We start from the raw sequence: 19,788 nt of genomic DNA on the forward strand, positions 1-19,788 counted from the left end.
ATTTCTGAAAGAAGCACTACCGTAGCTGCACGTCCCCCCACGATTTTTAACTACTTGTTTCTTTCGACATTCTTTGTTTACACTGGATCGTTTACAATGTGTATCAGTTAAGAAGTGGTCAATAGTAGCACTCCAACGTGCTGAATCCATACCCACAGGGGGTCGAGCCCTTGCTGCCTCAGCACCCTCTAGCATATCTATAAATTTACCTTTTGCAATATTTTTGCGGCCTCTATACCGCTGACATATCCAATGATTCAGTGATGCCCATAAAATTCTAGCATCAAGATCATTTGAAATGGCTTGAAAATCAAAATATGTCTACAAAAAATATAGAAGTTAAAAATAAATTAAAATTAAACATGTTAAATATAACTTTATAGATAATTACCGAAAGATATGTAAACATGCCATTTCGATCGGCTTTAGGAACTTCTTTCCAGGTGTTCTTATCCAAAGCTATGCCGCGCCAGATATAACTTTCAAACTCCCGAATGAAGCATTCATATACATCCCCAATCGGCACAAAAGTATTCCTGTCAAATATTATTTTTAGAGGTTGTCTGTCGTTCGCTTCATATAGCCGATGCATTTTCTTGTTTACTGCCATGCCTCTTCGTCTGGGAGGTACAACTGCAAAAAAATATTAATAAATTTAAATATAGTTTTTTATATACATACAATATGAAATACAATGAATTAGAATAAATCTTAATTAACATAAATCTGGTGAACACCAAAATCTCCACCGAACGAATGTGGTGGCTCGTCACCACCATCACCTCCATGGCCCATCACAACAGCCATGAGATGAACCAATGCAACCCAAAAAAATGACACAAGTGCAGTGACGGATCTAGAAAAAAGATATAGGGTATGCGATGTTTATACAAATTATTACTATGAAGATATTTAGATCAAAAGTCGACAAAAACATATAATAAATTAAGAAATATCAAAATATATTTAACAATGTTAAAAATGATGACAAAATATAGTATTCTTAAAAGTCAAAATGATAAATCACAATCGGCAATTACTATATATATAAAATTTTGATTAATTTGGCAATCCAAAACATAAAAAACAAAATAACTATCCTGCAAAATAACAGGTTATATACAATTAACAAACTTAGGTAGAAAAAAAAATGTTCAGTTATAAAAAAACCGTATTATAATTTATAGATAATACAAATAATTACATTACAAATATTGAGTAATATTATTAATGAAATCATAGAAGTTAATAAAATTAATAAAAGATAAAAACACATAATCAAACACATTCATAAAGCCAAATACACATACTCACGATATATAACTTTTGATTATACTAAATTAACATATAATCAAACACATTTTCAAATACACATATATACACACTTATATCAAATTCATGCACATATATATTAAATTCATATATACATATATACACACATATATCAAATTAATACACATATATATCAAATTCATACATAAATAGAGTATATTAATGCACCTGTGGTTGTGGTTGTAGAACTAGAACTGAAAACGGTGGAGATGGCGGTAGTGGAGGTTGGGAATTCACCGGAGACATGCAGTAGTGGTGGTGATTGGTGGTTGTAATGAGGAAATCTCCTTAAGACCACCAAAAGCAGTAAAATTAGCAAAAAAAAAGAAAGAAAGATAAATGGAAACAATAACAAAAAACGGTGGAAATCAGAAAGGAAAACAAGCCTTTGTCGGTGGAGAAATACGTCGGAAACTCAGAACTTCGCCAGTAGAGCAGGTACGCCGGTGAGGTGCTGGATATCACTCCAGTTGAAGAAGTGGGGTGCACCGGTGGTTAATAGTTGATGGAAGATACAAAACGAGTCTCCAGTCACCGGGAAAGCATTGAAATCGCCGGAAGAACAAGAGAGAAATGGAGTGGAGGTGATACCTAGTCTGCGATCTGCTACCTGGAGGGGAACAAAAAGGCCACCCTTTAGGGGCGACGCCTTTAGCGACGCTGAATTAACCATTAGCGGCGACATGTTGGAGGGAAAAGACGCGCCAATTTTTTCGTTAACCCTATCCGTCGGATCAAGATGTAATCGTAGGGTCATAACTTGATCCGGAGGCATTCACACAGATCGCTGGTACCACCATTTAGAGACGACACTATTAGCGGCGACGGGGACCTTTACCGATGAAAAAAAAGACGAATTGTTGGATGTCGTCCCTAAAGGTACTTGTCGTCCTGTGACAACCCGAAGTTGTTCCATCGCCGTAACACATTCCACCCGTAAAACCCGTCTTTAGCAATTCGTTCCGATTTCGTTTTGGGCTAAGTTATTTAAAATTATGTGTTTATTATAATCTCATAAGTGTCCTAACTCCCTAGAAACTCATGTAAACGGCCCAAATTATTAATTTGAAAATTTTTAGAATTGGTCCCGCCGGGTTACGACAACTTAATCGGGTGCAACCAAAAGCCTCGTCTAACGTCGGTATCGGGTAGAATTCCACCGTGTCCCAAACTTGAAACATATTTAAAGTTGTTTAAGCCTCATTTGAAGCTTTTACACTCTCTCTCTAACCTCTCTCCTCAAATCCAAACTCTAAGTCCAAAATCATCAAATTAAGGCTCCAAATCATCAAGGTAACTACCCTAACCCTTAGATTAGCATCTTTAACCTTCAATTTCGTGTTCAAAACATGATTTAGGACCATAAACATGCGTTTACGGCCCTGTAACATTCTTGGGCCATGAACACATATAAGTGGGGTTTTTGAGCCTTAAAACCCTTCCAAACCATCTTTGGAACTTAGATATGGCTTATAGACTTAATGGAATGGACTTAGAACACCTTAAACTCGTTATTAGAAAAGTAAACATGAGTTTACTACCCAAGAACATGCTTGGGCCGTAAACACCCATTCATGGGTAGTAAACTCCTTCTGAGGTGTTAAATTGCCACTTACACACCTCCTAAGCCTTGAACTAAAATCTAGAAGCAACCACAAACGAATTATCAGCCTTAAACTTGATGAAAAAACCATTCCTTTAGGATTTCACGGCCGTAAACCCCCCAAGAATGGGTTCCTGGGACGTAAACTCCTATAAATGGGTTAAATGGTGCCCTAAATTCACCCCTTGGCTTGTAAAATGACTTGAAATCATATGTGATTGACTTAGCACCACCAAAACGTATAAGGAATGGGTATGAGGGAGCTTACGGCCGTAAACTCCTAGTTTACTTCCGTAAACTCCTTTAAGTGGTCCATGTGGTGGCTTAATCCCTTTCCAATGCTCTAGAACCAAACCTAGAATTACCCCTCAATTGATTCAATGCCATTTAGCACTCTAGAACACCCCACCATGAGTTTACGGCCGTAAACTCATGGGGAGTGGGTCATTAGGGCCGTGAACTCTCTTGAGAGTTTACTCTTGAAGAGTAAACTCCATATCCAAGCTATATGTGTCCATAGATATCACCTGGGTCCCTCCAAACACATGTAATGAAGTGTATTCGCATCTAGAAGTATACGTCCTCAACTAATTAGTAGTTCAAGTCCTAATTAGATAAAAATGAGTATCTTTTCAAATTATATAGGAATCTTGTGCGTTTGCAAGCCCCGAATTGACGTTTAGGATCCAAACTAACGCGTTCCTCCACCGGTGAGTTCATACCCCTACCCTTTTTCAATGTTTTTCAATGTTTTCAGGTGGGGAATACAAGCAAAAGTACAAGAAAATCTTGTACTCAAACTTATGATTTAATTTGAGCTATATCATATTTCATATGTTTTTAACACGAAAAACTATATTAACCAATTGTTCAACTTGCAGAGTAAACCGTCATGTTATTTGTCAAGCTCGTTTTTAAAATGTTATATTTTATATTTTACAAATGAATTTCCATATAATTGTTGTTAAAAGCATGAATCTTAAAGCATTAAATTGTTCTTGATATAACTCCCCATAGATACGAGAGTGAAGGAAAAATAACATTAAACTTGGAACTTTACCACTCCCTGTAGATACGAGAGTCAAGGGATAATAACACACAGTTAGAAACAGAACGAATACGAATACGAATACGAATACGAATATGAATACGAATACGAATACGAATACGAATAGGAATAGAAATAGGAATAGGAATAGGAATAGGAATACGAATACGAATACAAATACGAATACGAATACGAATACGAATATGAATACGAATACGAATACGAATACGAATACGAATACGAATACAAATAGGAATATGAATACGAATACGAATACAAATACGAATACGGATACGAATACGAATACGAATAGAAATACGAATGCGAATACGAATACGAGTACGAATACGAATAGGTATACAAATACGAATACGAAAGCACACCTTTGGATGACGCCAAGACTTCGAATATACAATTAGTGTACGCCTTGAGTGTCACCAGAGTTTCGAAAATAATTCGATAGTACGCCTCTGGACGTCGGTTGAGTTTCGAAAACATACGCCTTTGGATGTCGTCAGAGTTTCGAAGATACGTCTAATGTAGTCTTTTGGAAATCACCAGAACATCGAAAATACAGTTAATGTACGTTTCTGAGTGTATCTAAATATTCGAAAATATAACTAAGTATAGTAGATAATCGATATTCGAGTGTAGGATAACTAAGATATCAGAATACCTAACTAATGCTATAAGTATGGTAGATACTAGTACATCGAAATCCGAAGTAAGAACTAACCGCAACGTTAGGAAAATATGGGATTTTCCTGGGATAACATAACAACTCGTAAACAAATGGTGTAACGAACGGAAAACTAAGCTAATAGGAAAATATGGGATTTTCCTGGGATAACATAACTACTCATAATCGAATAGTGAAAAGAATGATAACTAAATTATTTTTATAAGAAAATATGGGATTTTCTTGGATAACAACTTTTCAGAAAACCAAAAGGGAACTCATTCTTTTCAAAACTAAACCGCTTATGAACTCACCAGCTTTATGTTGATTTTCAAACTGCTTGTATTCTCAGGTCCACATTAGATAGGTACCCAGCGATCCTTTTGGTGAAGACGGAGTACGTTGAAGACATGTATGTACTTTTGTTCATATGATATATATATATATATATATATATATATATATATATGTATGACACTTGTAACACATTGATTTCAAACAAATGTAATAACTCTATGTAATGTATTGTTTTGTGTTTACTATGCTTACTATGTACATTGGTTGCGATATTCATGCTGTCCTCCGCCCCGGAACGTTTCCGCCTTGGGTTTCGGAGTGTGACAGATTGGTATCAGGACCCTTGTTTTTAGTGAACTAGTATACCAAACCTTACATGTTATAAGACTATAAACACTAAGGGGCCTAAGTGCTCTGAACTAAAAGTATACCTTAAAATATAAGTATTTTCAAAAATATACAAGTATACCTAACCGTCAAAATCCGTAACTACAATTAGAACAAAACATAAGTAAATGGGTGCTGTACGCTGCGGTTAAGCCTGGGCAGTTATGTAGTCGTGTTTAGGATCAATATAGCCTGGCCAACTATATTCATTCGAGACACGGCCAACATGTGCTTAGGAGTGACTGTGGTATGCAGCATGCCTAAAACATACCCAATACCTCAAACAACGAGCCGTCGTTGCAGCAAATCATGAAATACTATGGGATTATTTCTCGAGCCAATCCGTTGTAGAAATCCTCATTCAAGCATTGTTCCTTGATCATTCCCTTAGCGATAATTTATCTGCTTTGATAACTCTTTCCTGCTTTATCGTTAAATGGAATTCTATATCTGTCGTAATGAGATATCCCTTGTATCATATCTCTTGTTTCAATTCAGAGGACTTATCATCCTCTCTTTCCTGGCTATTCTAGATCAAGATGCCTCCTAGGAAAAGACCCAGATCAAAGAACAACAACAACCCTACGCCACCACCACCTCCTCCTTAATTTGATCATGTCATGTTCTAGACAGCTGTTGCTGCCGTAGTGGTAGCCGCCATGTCTCAAATAAACCCCGGTGGTTCAGGAGGTGGTCCCCAACCCCAAAACCAGGAACGTAGCCAGGGACACCAGAATGAGTGTTCCTATAAGGACTTTATGAACGCAAAACCCACATTCTTTGATGGCACAAGGGGTGTCATTTCTCTAACTCGGTACTTAGAGAAAATCGAATCTATCTTCGAGATCTGTGCCTGTTCAGAATCCGACAGGGTGAAATTCGACGCCTGCACATTCACAAATAAAGCTCTGACTTGGTGGAATGACCGAGTCAAATCCTAAACTTTACCTGTAGCAAATGCTATGGGTTAGGAAGTTATGAAGGAACTTCTGTTCGCAGAATACTGCCCTCGGGGTGAAATTCAGAAGCTGGAGCATGAACTCTGGAACCTGAAGATGAAGGGTTTCGATATCGCCGCCTACACATCTAGATTCGATGACCTGGCATTACTCTATCCGGGAATGGTTACCCCGAAGAGTAGAAAGGTTGAGAGGTTCATCTGGGGATTGAACCAACTAACCAAAGGGAACATTTTAGCTGCAAAGCCGGATACCTATGACAGCGCCAAATTCCTAGCACAAACCTTGATTGACCATAACAATGAGCCAAAGGAAGCGGCCACCACTCCTGAATCGATAGAGAAGAGTGGTGAGAAAAGAAAGTTCTGGAAGAAGAAGAAGAAGAGTCAGTCTTCCCCGGAGTCCTTGAAGAAACAACAGATAATGGTTGTCCATGCTGCCACTACCCCTTCTGCTATTTCTGTTATCGGTGCCTCAGCCCAAGGACCTATCACCGGGTATACCAGTATCCTTCCGTGGTGCAATAGGTGCAGTTACCACCATCGTATCCCAGGCCCTTGTCGTGCAAAGTTTTGTAAGAACTGTGGCCAAGAGGGTCACCTCGCGCGAAGCTGCAGAGCACCAACCCAATCAACCAGTCAAGCTTCTAGAGCGGGTATCGATCAGTCTTGCAACAGTTGTGGAGAAGTCGGACATTACAAGCGAAACTGCCCTAAGGCAGCAACATATGGCAAAACCGGACGAGTCCTAGCTATAGGAAAAAGTGAGGCAGCCACCGATCCCACCATTGCCATAGGTATATTCCTCTTCGACAACCTTTATGCTTGCAATCCTTTTCGATTCTCGTACTGAAATATAAACTATTAGCTATTCATTCGAACATCTTCATAAACCTAGTCCTCAACTAGTAACTGAAACATCCACCATCGAGATAGTTAGCGATGAGAAAGAAGGTATGTTACATTCTAAAACGCGTATCCCGAAATACATAGAACTTTTCGAAATCCTCATTAGGATCGATTCCGTAACCTACAAACTCCGACTACCCTCAGGACTTAACAGCATTCATCCGATATTCCACGTCTTTGTCCTTAAGAAGTACCTAATCGGCGAAACCATAGCAATCCCTTCGATGATACCGAAACCAATGAAAGTCTGAACTTCATGGTAGAACCAATTGAAATCATAGATCAAGAGGTTAAACGTACGAAACAAAGCCGCATCCCGATAGTGAGGGTTCGCTGGAATGTCAAGCGGAGACCCGATCCCACTTGGGAGCGTGAAGACCCAAAGCAGTAGATTCATCCATATCTCTTTTCAATTCATGAACTGTATCTTAATCTTTGAATTTCGAGACGAAATTCCCTCTAACGGGGGATAATGTGACAACCCGAAGTTGTTCCATCGCCGTAACCCGTTCCACCCATAAAACTCGTCTTTAGCAATTCGTTCCGATTTCGTTTTGGGCTAAGTTATTTAAAATTATATGTTTATTATAATCTCATGAGTGTCCAAACTCCCTAGAAACTCATGTAAACGGCCCAAATTATTAATTTGAAAATTTTTAGAATTGGTCCCGCCGGGTTACGACAACTTAATCAGGTGCAACCAAAAGCCTCGTCTAACGTCGGTATCGGGTAGAATTCCACCGTGTCCCAAACATGAAACATATTTAAAGTTGTTTAAGCCTCATTTGAAGCTTTTAAACACTCTCTCTCTCTAACCTCTCTCCTCAAATCCAAACTCTAAGTCCAAAATCATCAAATTAAGGCTCAAAATCATCAAGGTAACTAACCTAACCCTTATATTAGCATCTTTAACCTTCAATTTCGTGTTCAAATCATGATATAGGACCATAAACATGTGTTTACGGCCCTGGAACATTCTAGGGCCGTGAACACATATAAGTGGGGTTTTTGAGCCTTAAAACCCTTCCAAACCATCTTTGGAGCTTAGATATGGCTTATAGACTTAATGGAATGGACTTAGAACATCTTAAACTCGTTATTAGAGGATTAAACATGTGTTTACTGCCCAAGAACATGCTTGGGCCGTAAACACCCATTCATGGGTAGTAAACTCCTTCTAAGGTGTTAAATTGCCACTTACATACCTCCTAAGCCTTGAACTAAAATCTAGAAGCAAACACAAACAAATTATAAGCCTTAAACTTGATGAAAACCCTTGCTTTAGGAGTTCACGGACGTAAACCCCCCAAGAATGGGTTCCTGGGCCGTAAACTCCTATAAATGGGTTAAATGGTGCCCTAAATTCACCCCTTGGCTTGTAAAATGACTTGAAATCATATGTGATTGACTTAGCACCACCAAAACGTATGAGGAATGAGTATGAGGGAGCTTATGGCTGTAAACTCCTAGTTTACTGCCGTAAACTCCTTTAAGTAGTCCATGTGGTGGCTTAATCCCTTTCCAATGCTCTAGAACCAAACCTAGAATTACCCCTCAATTGATTCAAGGCCATTTAGCACTCTAGAACACCCCACCATGAGTTTACGGCCGTAAACTCATGGGGAGTGGGTCATTAGGTCTATGAACTCTCTTGAGAGTTTACTCTTGAAGAGTAAACTCCATATCCAAGCTATATGTGTCCATAGATATCACCGGGTCCCTCCAAACACATGAATGAAGTGTTTTCGCATCTAAAAGTATATGTCCTCAAATAATTAGTAGTTCAAGTCCTAATTAGATACAAATGTGTATCTTTTCAAATTACATAGGAATCTTGTGCATTTGCAAGCCCCGAATTAACGTTTAGGATCCAAACTGACGCGTTCCTCAACCAGTGAGTTCATACCCCTACCCTTTTTCAATGGTTTTCAATGTTTTTAGGGGGGAATACAAGCAAAAGTACAAGAAAATCTTGTACTCAAACTTATGATTTCATTTGATCTATTTCATATTTCATATGCTTTTAACACGAAAAACTGTATTAACCAATCGTTCAACTTGTAGAGTAAACCGTCATGTTATTTGTGAAGCTTGTTTTTAAAATGTTATATTTTATATTTCACAAATGAATTTCCATATAATTGTTGTTAAAAGCATGAATCTTAAAGCATTAAATTGTTCTTCATATAACTCCCCATAGATACGAGATTGAAGGAAAAATAAAATTATACTTAGAACTTTACCACTCCCCGTAGATACGAGAGTGAAGGGATAATAACACATAGTTAGAAACAGAACGAATACGAATACGAATACGAATACGAATACGAATACGAATACGAATACGAATACGAATACGAATACGAATACGAATACGAATACGAATACGAATATGAATACGAATACGAATACGAATACGAATACGAATACAAATACGAATACGAATACAACTACGAATACGAATACGAATACGAATGCGAATACGAATACGAATACGAATACGAATACGAATATGTATATGAATACGAATACGAAAGCACGCCTTTGGATGACGCCAAGACTTCGAATATACAGTTAGTGTACGCCTTGAGTGTCACCAGAGTTTCGAAAATAATTCGAAAGTACGCCTCTGGACATCGACTGAGTTTCGAAAACATACGCCTTTGGATGTCGACAGAGTTTCGAAGATACGTCTAATGTACTCTTTTGGAAATCACCAGAACATCGAAAATACAGTTAATGTATGTTTCTGAGTGTATCCAAATATTCAAAAATATAACTAAGTATAGTAGATAATCGATATTCGAGTGTATGATAACTAAGATATCAGAATACCTAACTAATGCTATAAGTATGGTAGATACTAGTACATCGAAATCCGAACTAAGAACTAGCCGCAACGTTAGGAAAATATGGGATTTTCCTGGGATAACATAACAACTCGTAAACGAATGGTGTAACAAACGGAAAACTAAACTAATAGGAAAATATGGGATTTTCCTGGGATAACATAACTACTCATAATCGAATCGTGAAACGAATGATAACTAAACTGTTTTTATAAGAAAATATGGGATTTTCTTGGATAACAACTTTTCAGAAAACCAAAAGGGAACTCATTCTTTTCAAAACGAAACCGCTTATGAACTCACCAGCTTTATGCTGATTTTCAAACTGCTTGTGTTCTTAGGTCCACATAGACAGGTACCCAGCGATCCTTTTGGCGAAGACGGAGTACGAAGAAGACACGTCTGTACTTCTGTTCATATGATATATATATATATATATATATATATATATATATATATATATATATATATATATATATATATATATATATATATATATATATATATGACACTTGTAACACATTGATTCAAACAAATGTAATAACTCTATGTAATGTATTGTTTTGTGTTTACTATGCTTACTATGTACATTGGTTGCGATATTCATGATGTCCTCCGCCCCGGAACGTTTCCGCCTTAGGTTTCGGGGTTTGACGCGTCCCTAATGGTGGCGCCCCTAAAAGTTATATTTCTCGTTGTGCGCTAGCTTCCATGCATTCTTAACTTGTCCCTCGACCTTTCCATGTTGTTAACGAAGTCAGATCCTCCTCCGACAGCCTCCATAGCGCCGGGGAAAATCCCAAGTTTTGGGATTTATGGCTCCAACCTATTTTAGTCACTTTAGATAAGTCCTTGACCCTTATTTCTCTTGGAAAAAGCGTTTTCTAGTCCCTTAAAGGCATGAAATCTTGGTTGGACTGCTGGAACCATGTAAACAAACTTGGAATGACTTCAAAGCCTCTTATGCACACCATTCTCGAGATTTTTGTTTTTAGACCTTACTCTCGAGTTTCAAGGTTTCTAAATTCTTTTTAATTGTCTCCAGAGGTGAATTTTAAGCCTATTTACACTTTAGATCATGTGTGAGAAACTTGAATCAAGAAAACACCTTCAAACACTTTGAAATTCTCATAAGCTTTCAGAGATTTTTCAAAAACAAGTTCATTTCTCATTTTTAAGCTTTTAGATCTAGTTCATACAATGTTTAGGGTTGCTTAAATAAGTTCTTGACTCCCTTAACTTTTCTGTTTGTTCTGTTGCTGTCTAGAACCAAGAAACGACACCCTTTTCCCGAGTTTTGTCTCGAAACTCTCAAAATGAAGTGCTACACTATTAGTTCATGAAATCTAAGTTTATATTAAGTCTCAATGTTTTACACATTATCAACATTATATATATATATATATATATATATATATATATATCAAGTTGGTTGGGGGTGTGTATGTATAAAACGAGAAGAAAGTCGATTTAGGTTTATGTGGGTGTTTGTGTGTGTGACCCTAAGCTTATGTTGGAATAATACATACCCAAATATAGAATATAAGATGAATAAAATATAAATGTTGTAGAAAAAATAGTTCAAGAGAGTCTCCAAAAGTAAAAGTATGAATAACGTATCGTATACGTGTGATCTAGAAGTCATCTAAGTAGAGTTTTCTAGTATAGGTTATAGGGGATCAATGAGGGAGAAGTTCATCTAGCCCGTAACGGTAGTGATGTTAAGATTCTGCTTGCTAGATTAAGGTGGGTCTTCTCACTATACTATGTATGATACTAGATGCTTGTTTTCTTTACGAGTCTTTCATAGTTGTATATATGTATGTTGGGCAAGGCCCACTAGGTGACACTCGTTATATTATTAGGTGAGGGCCATTAGGTGAGACCCATTATATTATTTGGTGAGGCTCATTGGGTGAGACATGTTATATTATTGGGCAAGGCACGTTAGGTGAGACTTGTTATATTATTTGGCAAGGCCCGTAGGGTAAGACCCGTTTTATTATTGGGTGAGGCCCGGTGGGTGAGACTTGTTACGTATGATGGGCGAGGCCAGTTATGTATGTTGGGCGAGGCCCATTATATATGGTGGGTGAGACCCATATTGGTATGTAGTATTATGGGAAGCTCACTAAGTATTGTTCTTACGGTTTCATGTTTTTAATGTTTTAGGTACTTTTGGTTCCAAAAGGAAGTTGTCGGCTTGATCGCACTGCATCCCCTGAAGCTTTATTGTGCACCAACTTTTTATGATTCACTCTGATGTTTGACAATATGATACATTTTGGTTGTCTTTAAATGAATGAATGAATATATTGGGTTTTTTAAAAATGAAAATTATATTTATTATTTTTTGGGATATTACAAATTATAAATTATACCAAAAGGTTGTCTCTAAAAGTTTGCATTAGACTCATTTTGTAGTAGTGAGAAAACCTGCATAGTATTATTGTATTGGATGTTGATTTCATGTAAAATGATTAGTAGTAGAAGAACACCCTTACAATTGTGTTGATGTTTTACCACTTTTTTTTATTATTATTTACCGCTCGTTGTTAGTTCATGAATATAGAGCATTAGTGGCGAGATATGGTGTATCGGACAAAGAGTCTACGGTTTCTTCGTGTTATTCATGGTGTAGTACCATGCAAAAGATGCAACAGATGCCTTACCAAATTATTACATTACCTATAGTTAATTTTGGTAAGTTCATAAATCCACCACCAGTTATCAAACTTATACCAAACTCACAAATATATTGCGACAAATATTCAATACTATGCATTTCTGGCAATTAATGATTGAAAATCAATGGATTTTTACCAACAAATTTAAATCGTCCACAGCAAGTTTCTGCATGTGTTGTGGTTCTCGCATGCTTATCAAAATTCATTCAAGTGTCACTAATATGTTGTCAAATTCACATTGCCTTGAAATAGAAAAAGAATACAAATATACTTAAAATGCAAAGTCGCAATTCATGTAGAACAATTTGCTAATATCATAACACCGTGTGTCAATAATCCAATAATCAACCAAAATAAACTTTGGGACAAAACATTCATAAAACTCTAATTATTTATCGTCAAGCTTTCTTTGACATGTAGATTTTAACTGAATGGCATGTTAAACGAAAAATATAGGCACAATTTTACATTATCTTCATTAATTATGAACATCGTTTTCATTTGGAAATTTAATTTTAAAATAAATATAATAGTATACATATTTATTATGATTTCATTTAACACATTAATCATACTTTAACATTTAATGAAACCATTAATTTTGTAGACAAAAAATATAATAATTTTGCGCTAATCACATAATTTCATGATGAAAAGCTAAACCATTAATACGGTATACTCAACCGGGAACACCAGTGGCGGATCCAGAACAAAAGTTCAGGGATAGCACAACATTTTTACTGCGTAATATACAATATGATATTTTTCGGGTTTGGGATTTTCGGGTTCTGGTTACACAGGTTTGGGTTTTCAAGACTTTAACAGAAACGATTTATGTTACTGTCAAAGTACATGTTAATGCCAATTGAAACCTAATTTCAAGATATAGGCAATGGAAACCTAATTTCAAGTGTTAAACATGAAGTTTGGAATTCTGATTTTCTTAAAATCAATGCAATCGAAACCTAAGTACGTGTTAATTTTAGTGAAATCCTAGTAAAGCAGTCAAGTTACTTGAACTATTTTATAACTTGAAAGAAAAAGTTGGAAACTTACTTGTTTCAAGATTTGGATTTTGGAGGTTGGGATCTCTAAACATCCAACAATTTTTGTGTGTGCCCTTCGTTATTCCATCGCATGCTTACGGTTAATCCGTCTTCTTCCACGGTAGGCAGCAACGATTTTTATATTTTTGTTATTTGATTTGTGTTACGACATGTTTTGACAGCCCAAATAATTCACAATTGGGCTTTTAGCCTTTTGGATTTTAGAGTTTAAACATTGGTATAAACTAAGGGATATCACAAAGTTCTCCAACAACTTAACCCAAAACTAAAAAAAAATGTGCTACCCCAGGCTCCAACATAGCTCCGCCTTTGGGGAACACTACTAGAAACCAAACCTTCTGCGACGGAATTAGCGACGGTTATGTTTTCCGAGCGATCAACTACGGATTTCACAAAACCATCAACTCAATTAATTTTAGAAATTTAGTGATGGGTCATCGAGGGCTTAGAGACCGATTGATCTAACTTTTTCGATAAAAAGAAATCCCTTGCTAATCTGTCGCAAGTTAAAGATTTTTAGCCTGGGAGCTGCGACGGATTTTTTAAAAACATGGGATTTTTTTTCTTGGGCCTTGTCAATCGATCGCGGAAAGGGCCACGCCTTTTTTTTTCTCATTTCGCTCTCTTTTCTCTTTACATTCATTCGTTTTAATTTCATTCTGTCTGAAAGCCCTAAGCACGATTTCCTCCCAAAGCCCTAAATCGCAATGCGTTGACTCAATTGCATCCTCCACCATGGAAATCACTTCCACCACTGTCCACCTGCATCGCGTCACTTACCTGTATTACCTCTCATTGATGTTTACTTGAAGCGACGCCAAAGAACATCCGTGTGGCTTTCCTCTCGGTCTGTCTCTCTTCCTCGTTGACTCGTGATTTCGTGCCAACGCCGTTTGATCTGTTGGTTGCTAGAAAACTGTGGTGGTCATCCCATTCAAGCTCTTATTCTTACAAATTCGAATAACTTTGAGGTAATTTTGAACTTTTGTGGATGAATTGCATAATTTTAGGCCATTGTTATGTGTTATATGTGTTAGATGATAGTACTTGCTGTGAATTGATGTTACAATTGATGGAATTTGATTAAATTTGAAGTAATTTTGGTTGAAATTGCTATGAATATAATTTGGGTGCCGCAGAAGAAGGTGCCACTTCCTGAAAGGCAGCACAAAACCTCTTTTAGTGACTTTCTTTTGATTTTCAGTTTAATTTTTTGGTGAAACAAAAAAAGTTATACCTGATTAGTTATTTTTCAACCATCACACATAAAGAGTTCTTTACGGATGATTTTGGTTTTTATATCCTTTTTCTTGTTTAGTTGATTGATGATATTCACCAAAGTACTAATGGGGGGTGATTCTTCCACAAACAAATTTTTATTCATCCACTTATAATTATACATATTGACATTTATACCCTCGTTAAATATTTCCATCATTATAATTGTACCTTTTTTTGTTACCAAACCTGCGTCCACTCACCTCTCTCTGTCTCTTCCCTGACTGTATTGAGGCTCTTAACTCATGGCTTGGTCAGACCTGTTGCAGTGTTGCTGGGTAATTTAGGTGGTTGTTAGGGCGAATTTGGGTTAGTTGGACAATATTACCCTCAAGAAATAAATCTATGATTTGCAAAGGTTGATATAGCACTAGTGCTGTTTGGATCTTGGAAGCTTGGTTTTGCTTGAAAGTCTCTCACAGAAATCGACTATCTTTACAAAACAAATATCTTTCTTTCATTCCAATGGAATGGAGTAATTGAACCATTCCATTCCTTCTCCAATTCTATCCTACAAAACAGTAAAAAGGATAAATTTTCACCTACCTTCTTATCAATACATTACACAAGAGTACAACTCTTTCATTGGGCAAAAGAGATAAAAGTACTCCTGCAACAGCTCCAGAAATGTTTTTCTTTCTTCGCTCAAGGGTTATTACTTTCTCATTTACCACACATCCGGTCATGATTGGTTTGTATTCTTTGCATTCAAGAACAATTTTTGCCATTGACATGAATTGAATAAGAAACTGATCAAATGACATTATCTCTGGTTTAGAATCTGTTATTTTATTTAAGCAGAAATCCATGACTAGGGGGAGGACATTTTGGTCACCAAAAGAATACGGATGCCTTGTCTGAATTGCAGTTAAAATCTTCATCACTTTCTTCCAAGCCCTTTTTATAAATTCAAAAAGTTTCAAATGGTGTTCCCCAAAAGATGAATCTGTGAAATAAGATTATAGGATCAAAATTTATGGAATTTCATTTCCTAAATGGAACTAGTGGGAGGGCATTTTGGTCAATAATGATAGTGATTGATACTCACAGTATGGAAGGAGAGATTGGATTGCTTTTAACAGCAAAGGACAGACCTCCTTGACTGGCTGAACCTCCTACAAGTTATTGTTAAGTTAAATAGATTCCTAGAGGGAACATGTGAAAAGACGATAATACTCTTTGTACCTGTAAAGATTTTTCATCGCTTGGAAACCCTGAAACTATCAACGGACGGATTATCTTTGAGCACATAAACCATCTTTCACATGTTAAATAAAGTTGATCTTGATAATTTTCAGAAGCATTTGAGTTTGTGATTTGAGTAAGAGAAGAGAAGCCATTTAGTATGGTCTTCATATCAGTTTGCCACAGATGCCAGCTGTACTAAAAAAACTAGAATGTTATCTGCTAAAACAAAATTAATGTAAGATTACATGTTAAATGGTTATATGAAGTTGTTAACTTTTCTTTTCCACAATTGATTTACCTCAACAAAATTCTTTTGATCTGATGCAAGAGGTTTGGTGGATAACTCCTTTAATGTTCGGAAAAGAATCATAAAGATTTTGTGTGAAGTAAGAACATCTGATGGTTGAGGCTGTTGAGCTAAAACAGAAAAGAGCTCAGGCCTGAAAGCAAGAAAATATGAAGTCAAATATTTATAGCTTTAAAATCAATTTAATATAGTTGGAAAAGTGATTGTGGATCATATAGAAAGCATACCATTCTTTGGGGTGGTCAAAAAATTACCTCAAAGTTATTTTGGAGATTAAATGAGAATGCAGTGATGAGATTTTCGAAGTCAGAATAAAATAAAGGGTTCGTAGGATTAGTTGAAAAGATCCATAAAGGTGGTCAAAGGTGATTCAACTAGATAAGTTGCTGAAAATAAGATGCAAATTGGTCAATGACAAATGTAGTTCCCACTTGATAGTTCTCCTCTCTCAAGTTAGCACCTAAAATCCAAATTTAGAAATTATTTGTACTTTTATGTATAAAAAGTTGTGGCTTTATCATAAATGAGTCTTATTTATTACAAAAATGAGAAACCATATCGACCATTTTTGTAATTACTTTTAGAATCATTTTAACTTTCAGTTCCTTTTTTCTCTGTGTGCTCTTGTGATTTAGAATTTTTTAAAGTTGCAACTTTTAAAAAGCTTTGCCGATCTTTATGAGTTTTGGATATTTACAGCCTCTTTTTCCTGGTGAAAGTGGTGTAGATCAGCTGGTAGAGATTATCAAGGTACGTTCTGCTCTGTTATGATTTTTTTATATCTTTTGGTGCCTTCATATAAGAATAGACACTGTTTTTGTATATCTTTTGGTGAATAGACATTGTTTTTTATGCTAGTTGAATTTAACAGGTTAATTGAGAATTAGATGATAGTTAGAGAATTAGAAGAAAAGAAGGATGCAACAATAAACAAATAAATACAACAAAAGATAAAGACCTGAAGATCTGACTTTGCTAGATTCACATTTGTGGGGGTGAGAGAGTGGAAAATAAATAGGATGATCTTCTTCTACATCTGTATAACTAGGCAACAAAAAGAATGATTCTTATTTGACTTTCTATGACAATACTACAAAATATATATATCTATATATATATAAAGAAATATTAAAAAACGATCAAACACTTGTCCAATAACATAAAAATGCAGATTTTTTTTAAGATGTTAACATCTAAAAATAAAGATGCTCAAATGATGCAGAATAATTACTTAAGTGGGTTTATTCCTACTGAAATAGGAAATCTTTCGAATCTTCAAACATTGTAAGTTACTGAAATATTGTCCACAGTAAATAATTTTTTTTCTTCTTCTTAAAAGTTAAAAATAGGGTTTGTTTGTGTATGTTGCAGGGATGTTTCTAGCAACTCTTTGAGTGGAAGTATTCCCACATCACTTGGGAATATGAGGAGCCTTTTCAATTTGTAAGTATATGTTTATCTTCATTCTTCATTCTTCAGTCCCTTTTGACTTTTTCTAAAACTTTTTTGTATGTTGACTTTTGTGTTGACTCTGTTATATCATGAAGAAAATTGTAATTGTTTGTTGCTTATTTGCAGTTTTCTTGGAAATCGTGGCTTGTTTGGGAAGCATATTAATCAGTTATGTAAAGATGATAATGGAGGTTCAACAAGCTCACAGCCTACAGGTTTTCTTTATAACTTTTTAATTTCAGTCAAACTATTTTTAGTTGACTTTATTTAACCCAACTACCCTTTACCTTAAATTCCAAATTTATAAACAGTCTTGTATCTTTCTTCTAATCTGCTGCATAAAAGTTTCATCCAAATATTGAAGATAACATTTTCTGTACATTTTCATAAAAACTCTACTAAAATTTCTTCTTAATCTACAAGATATTACATAAAAGTTTCTTATTGCGTAAACTAATATCTCTATGTTATCTACTATAGTATCACATTCATTTTCCTTGTTTAAATCAATAGATTACTCAGCATTTTATGTTTTAGAATTAATAAATGTAGATTTTATAAAAACAGGAAGCCAGAATGTAAAGAAAAACTCTAGGAGGCATTGCTTCTTGTTGCACTTATGTGTTTCTGGGGTTGTTTTCTTTACAAAAAAACTCGGTAAAAATGATGCCAAAGGTCTTGCAGTAGATGTTGGTGGGGGTGAATTTCATTTCTATTTCTATTTCTAATAACAGTTAAAGATCATATCATATACTTCCATTGTGATGTTTCATGGAGACTTACCATACTCTTCAAAAGATATTATAAAATAGCTGGAAACTTTAAATGAAGAACATGTAACTGGAGCTGGAGGATTTGGAACTATCAATTGTGATGTTTTATGGAGACTTACCATACTCTTCAAAAGATATTATAAAATAGCTGGAAACTTTAAATGAAGAACATGTAACTGGAGCTGGAGGATTTGGAACTATCAATGGATGATGGAATTGGAAACATATTTGCATTAAAAGAATAGTAAAATTAAACGAAGGATTTGACCGATTCTTTGAAAGAGAGCTTGAAATTCTTGGAAGCATTAAACACAGCTATCTAGTAAATCTAAGAGGCCATTGCAACTCTCCAACTTCAAAATTGTTAATATATGATTACTTATCTGGTGGTAAGAAATGAAAAATCAACATTACAAACACCTTTTTCTTCAATTTCCATTTTCTTGAAAAATGTTTTTTCTTTTTGCAGAAAAATCTGAGCTTTTAGGTTGGGATGCTCGACTTAATGTGATTATGGGAACTACAAAAGGGTTTCTGATTTTGGTCTTGCAAAACTCTTGGAAGATGAAGAATCTCATATCACAACAATTGTAGCTGGAACTTTTGGCTATCTTGCTCCAGGTATTACTTTTTTTTCTTACGAAGTAAAGAAATAAATGAATGAAATTACTATTTTTTTTTTGTAGAGTATATGCAGAGTGGTAGAGCGACAGAGAAGACAGTTTATCGAGAAAGACCTTAATATTGTCGGATGGGTAAATGACCTTTTTACCCTTGTAGTTTCAAACTATCGGTTTTTTTTTCTGTCTGAATACATGTGAAATGACAGTTTTACCCTTGTAGTTGAATTATATAATAACAGAAGATCGACAATGAGAAATCATCAACAAATGCGGGAGGAAATGGATGCCAAAGCTGCAGCAATAGATGTATGCAACCTTGCAAAATCTGATGGGAAATTGAAAATTAGAGGT

At 35.7% G+C, this 19,788-nt stretch overlaps 1 protein-coding gene and 1 pseudogene across 1 annotated transcript; one reads left to right on the forward strand and one right to left on the reverse strand.

Moving 5' to 3' along the window:
• Positions 1–15,551: 15,551 nt before the first annotated feature.
• On the reverse strand, positions 15,552–17,071 carry LOC128134230 (uncharacterized). The gene is made up of 4 exons (XM_052771718.1): positions 16,280–17,071; positions 16,143–16,209; positions 15,703–16,040; positions 15,552–15,605 (listed from the first exon to the last, which is right to left on the reverse strand). The coding sequence occupies exons 1-4, from the start codon at positions 16,448–16,450 to the stop codon at positions 15,552–15,554; spliced, it is 630 nt and encodes a 209-aa protein (XP_052627678.1). The 5' UTR covers positions 16,451–17,071.
• A 295-nt stretch (positions 17,072–17,366) lies between these two features.
• Positions 17,367–19,781, forward strand: LOC111908136 (LRR receptor-like serine/threonine-protein kinase FEI 1; annotated as a pseudogene).
• Positions 19,782–19,788: the final 7 nt, after the last annotated feature.

The sequence above is a fragment of the Lactuca sativa genome, chromosome 5, assembly GCF_002870075.4.
Source record: "Lactuca sativa cultivar Salinas chromosome 5, Lsat_Salinas_v11, whole genome shotgun sequence".
Lineage (NCBI taxonomy): Eukaryota > Viridiplantae > Streptophyta > Magnoliopsida > Asterales > Asteraceae > Lactuca > Lactuca sativa.

Bases quoted from the DNA above. Each gene is read 5' to 3' on its own strand.
- LOC128134230 (XM_052771718.1), bottom strand. From the start codon at position 16,450: ATGAAGACCATACTAAATGGCTTCTCTTCTCTTACTCAAATCACAAAC. The intron at 16,210-16,279 runs GTACAAAGAGTA...AATAACTTGTAG, and splicing joins GCGATGAAAAATCTTTACAG to GAGGTTCAGCCAGTCAAGGA. The intron at 16,041-16,142 runs GTGAGTATCAAT...CTTATTTCACAG, and splicing joins CCAATCTCTCCTTCCATACT to ATTCATCTTTTGGGGAACAC.